Source organism: Emiliania huxleyi (genome assembly GCF_000372725.1).
Source record: "Emiliania huxleyi CCMP1516 unplaced genomic scaffold EMIHUscaffold_533, whole genome shotgun sequence".
Lineage (NCBI taxonomy): Eukaryota > Haptophyta > Isochrysidales > Noelaerhabdaceae > Emiliania > Emiliania huxleyi.
This window is the reverse complement of record NW_005197995.1, coordinates 32,886-35,962: the sequence shown is the minus strand read 5'-3', so window position 1 is coordinate 35,962 and position 3,077 is coordinate 32,886. Positions and strand designations below refer to the sequence as shown.

The following is a 3,077-nucleotide window of genomic DNA, read 5'->3' as shown; positions in this document are numbered from 1 at the left end:
CCGGAAGAGCATGACGTCGCCGTTGAAGCCGCCCGCCGGCGAGGAGGTCGGGCTCGACGCGGTGAAGGCGAGGGAGACGAGGCAGCAGGGAAGCTGCAGCGTGTGGTCCGCCCTGCTCGGGTCCAGCTGCCGCCGCATCACCGACCACGTGCAGAGCACGGACTCGCTGCTCTCCCAGTCGTTCCGGTCGAGCGGGCCGTAGGCGGCGGCGACCACGCTGCCGGTGGCGTTCCATGAGACGGCGGTGCACGACTCGAGGACGGAGGCGGGCGTGTTCGGCGGTAGGGCGGCGCGGTGCCGCAGCGAGTGCAGGCACGTGGCCACGTCGCGCTCGTCCTCCCAGCTGACGTCATGGTTGTCGAATGCGGTCGTGCCGAGGTTGCGGTGCAGCGCCTCCTCCAGCTCGGGCGTGCTGCGTGCGAGGAATGCGTTGAGCTCGGCCGACTCAACGTAGTAGTCGCGCGCCAGTCGCACCGCCCCACACTCCTCTGCATCCTCTGTCTGCGACGCCCCCTCCCTCACCCTTGGCGCCTGCGTCTTTGCGTGCGCCACCTCGATGGGATCAGTGGCGCAGGCGACGCTGGCCGTCGGTCGCTCCGACCTCCAGTCGGAGGCCAGCGAATGCACCGCGCCCGAGTCCGAGAAATCGGCCGGCAAACGCTGCGCGGCGACCGCCATGTTGGCGGGGGCGTGCGCAACGCGCCGGGACGCGGGAAGTGGATGATGCGTTACATCTGCCGAATCATTTCACCCTTGGGTTTCTTGCCGTCGTTCCTGGGCAGCGAGCTGGGGCGGGGTACCCAAGGGTGAACCGAATCATCTGCATAGTAGGTTAACAGCCACCATCCCGGGCCGACACCCGGTCTGCCGCGCCAGGGTGACGTACGCGTTGAGCACGAACGCCTCGTTCACCTCGACCCACTCGCTGAGCAGGGCGTCCTGCAAGATGTACTGGCCGGTCTGGCCCAAGTGCTGTCGCGTCAAGCTCGGCGCAGTCGCTGCCCTCATGGCCAGCTGCACGGCCTGGCTCGCCGCGTCGCCAGCCGCCGCCGCGGTGGTCGCGTTCGCGCCCACCGCCACCTGCAACACGCTGGCCGCCGCCTGCGCGACGACGGCGAGCTGCTCGACCCCGCCGCTCCCTCTCCCTCCTCCCACGAGGCTCGAGAAATGGTCGCGGATGGGTCGCCAGTACGCCATCGCCTCCTGTCCCGCCGGGAAGCCCTTTTCGCCGAAGAGGATCGGCCACACGTGGCTCCGCATGATGTTGAACTGCACTCCCACCGTCTTCGCCCCCCGCCCGACGAGCTCACACCCCTGCCGCCGCGACGCGTGCGACTGTCGGATGCGGCTCGTCAGCAGATACTGCAGAAACACGAGGGTGAGCTGCTGGCACGGATACCCGTCCCGCATCCCGTTCGCAAAGTTGGAGCGCATGTCCGCATCGCCGCCGTCTTCGTCAAGCCGCTCCATCTCCGTCTGGAAGTCGTCCCACCGCTTCGCCACCTCGTCGCACTGCCTCTTCAAGTGCTCGCCGAGCGGCGCGAGCATCTGAGCCGCCCGGCCCGCCGGCTCCGCAATGGGTTGATGCAGCACCGCCGCCACGAGGGCGCTCCGCCTCCGCTTCGCCAGGCGCGCCGTGGTGTCCGTCGCCGCGAGAGGCGCCAGCAGCGCCGCCTGCTCCGCCGTCCGCTCCTCTGCCGCCGCCAGCTCCGCCTCTCTGGGCGCCTCCGCACGTTCCTGGTGCTGCACGGCGCGCAGCTCGCCCGCCGCGCGCCTCGCCCTCTTGGTGATCGGACGGCCGTGCGCGAACGGGTCGTCCGCGTCGCCCGCCGCCGCCCGCCTCTCGTGCGGCACGGTGTGCAGCGCCTCCGCCGGCCACGCGAGCCGGATTGCCGCGACGCGGCCCTCGCCCAGCCGCTGGAATGCTCCGCCGCCTTCGTTCGCCTTGTCAGCCGCTCGGGCCGCCGCCGTCAGTGCCGCGCCCTTGCCGACGAACAGGAGCGGATTCGGCATCGCAAGCCGAAGCGAAGGCGACGTCGTCGGCCATCAACAACTTTTGCCTGACGCGCAATCGCCTCCCTTAGCTGACACGCTCGGCGTGCCACCTTCCGCCGGCGCTCGCCTTTCGCCTGACGCACAATCGCACCACTACCAACATACATAGGTAGAAAGGTGAAGAACAGCCAGGCTCGGACTGGACACCAACGCGGTATGGGTGGACGCTGGACAGATGATGACGACACGCACGAGCGACACACAGACACAAACAAGCTCACAAGACACACAGCCAGCGGGCTGCCACACACCCTGAGTCGGCTTACACATAACTCAAGGCCATATCCTCCCTGTCGCCCCCCCCAGCACTCCACGGTGCCAAGATCTGCATAGGGGTGTGAGCAGACGGATTTTCTTCTCAAAATACGTGTGCTGTGAGAGAGAGTTGTCTTGTCTAAATTCTCAAAATACCCAGTACACCTACCTATGGACCTATGCCGCTCTTCATGACGATGGAGTGAGCAGTTCTGCGCGGCGCCGTGTCGAGACGACCTCCTGAGGCGACCTGAGCTGTGGCACAATGCTCAATCAATGGTGGCACGGCTTCGGCTATCTAGCAGCCAGGAGCCAGTCGGCATGCCCTCCTTTTTAGCCTGCTCGCGCACCGGCACCGGCGATACGAACTCTGCGCGCCGCGAGAGCGCAGGAGCGGAGAGCGAGAGGCGAATCTGGGCGACTGTGGAGGAGGCGCAGTTTTCTCGGAGCAACAGTCGGGTAATTGTCACACTGCCGTCCGGGAAGGTCTTCTCTCAGCAGGCCGAGCCCCGAGCGCCGTGGCGTCGCGCGCTGCTCACGGGACCACACGGCGGGTGAAAAGATAAATCATGTTGGTAGCAAAAAAGGATCCTCCCATAATACTGACTGGACACGACGTTAGAAGGCGTGGCGATCGTGTCGAGATGAATCTAGATGAGATGTGACGCACACTCACCAAAAATGCGGCGGCGCGTCTCTTCTCGCGGCCTGGTTAGAACTGTGCTCCTCAGCTTGACCCATGCGCATGTCGGGCGCTGCTCTATGCG

The 3,077-nt window shown here is 66.4% G+C and overlaps 2 protein-coding genes across 2 annotated transcripts in view; both read right to left on the bottom strand.

The window, feature by feature from the left end:
• Positions 1-678, bottom strand: part of EMIHUDRAFT_246860 (hypothetical protein) — a gene marked incomplete at both ends in the record, with an annotated part of 1,706 nt that extends 1,028 nt beyond the window's left edge. Inside the window, one exon of the mRNA XM_005765769.1 lies at positions 16-678. Coding sequence (XP_005765826.1) covers positions 16-678 — 663 coding nt within the window. The remainder of the gene's footprint in view (positions 1-15) is intronic.
• Positions 679-728: 50 nt separating this feature from the next.
• EMIHUDRAFT_246859 (hypothetical protein) lies at positions 729-2,013 on the bottom strand (the record flags this gene model as incomplete). The annotated part of the gene is made up of 2 exons (XM_005765768.1): positions 729-774; positions 860-2,013. The coding sequence occupies 2 exons, from the start codon at positions 2,011-2,013 to the stop codon at positions 729-731; spliced, it is 1,200 nt and encodes a 399-aa protein (XP_005765825.1).
• Positions 2,014-3,077: the final 1,064 nt, after the last annotated feature.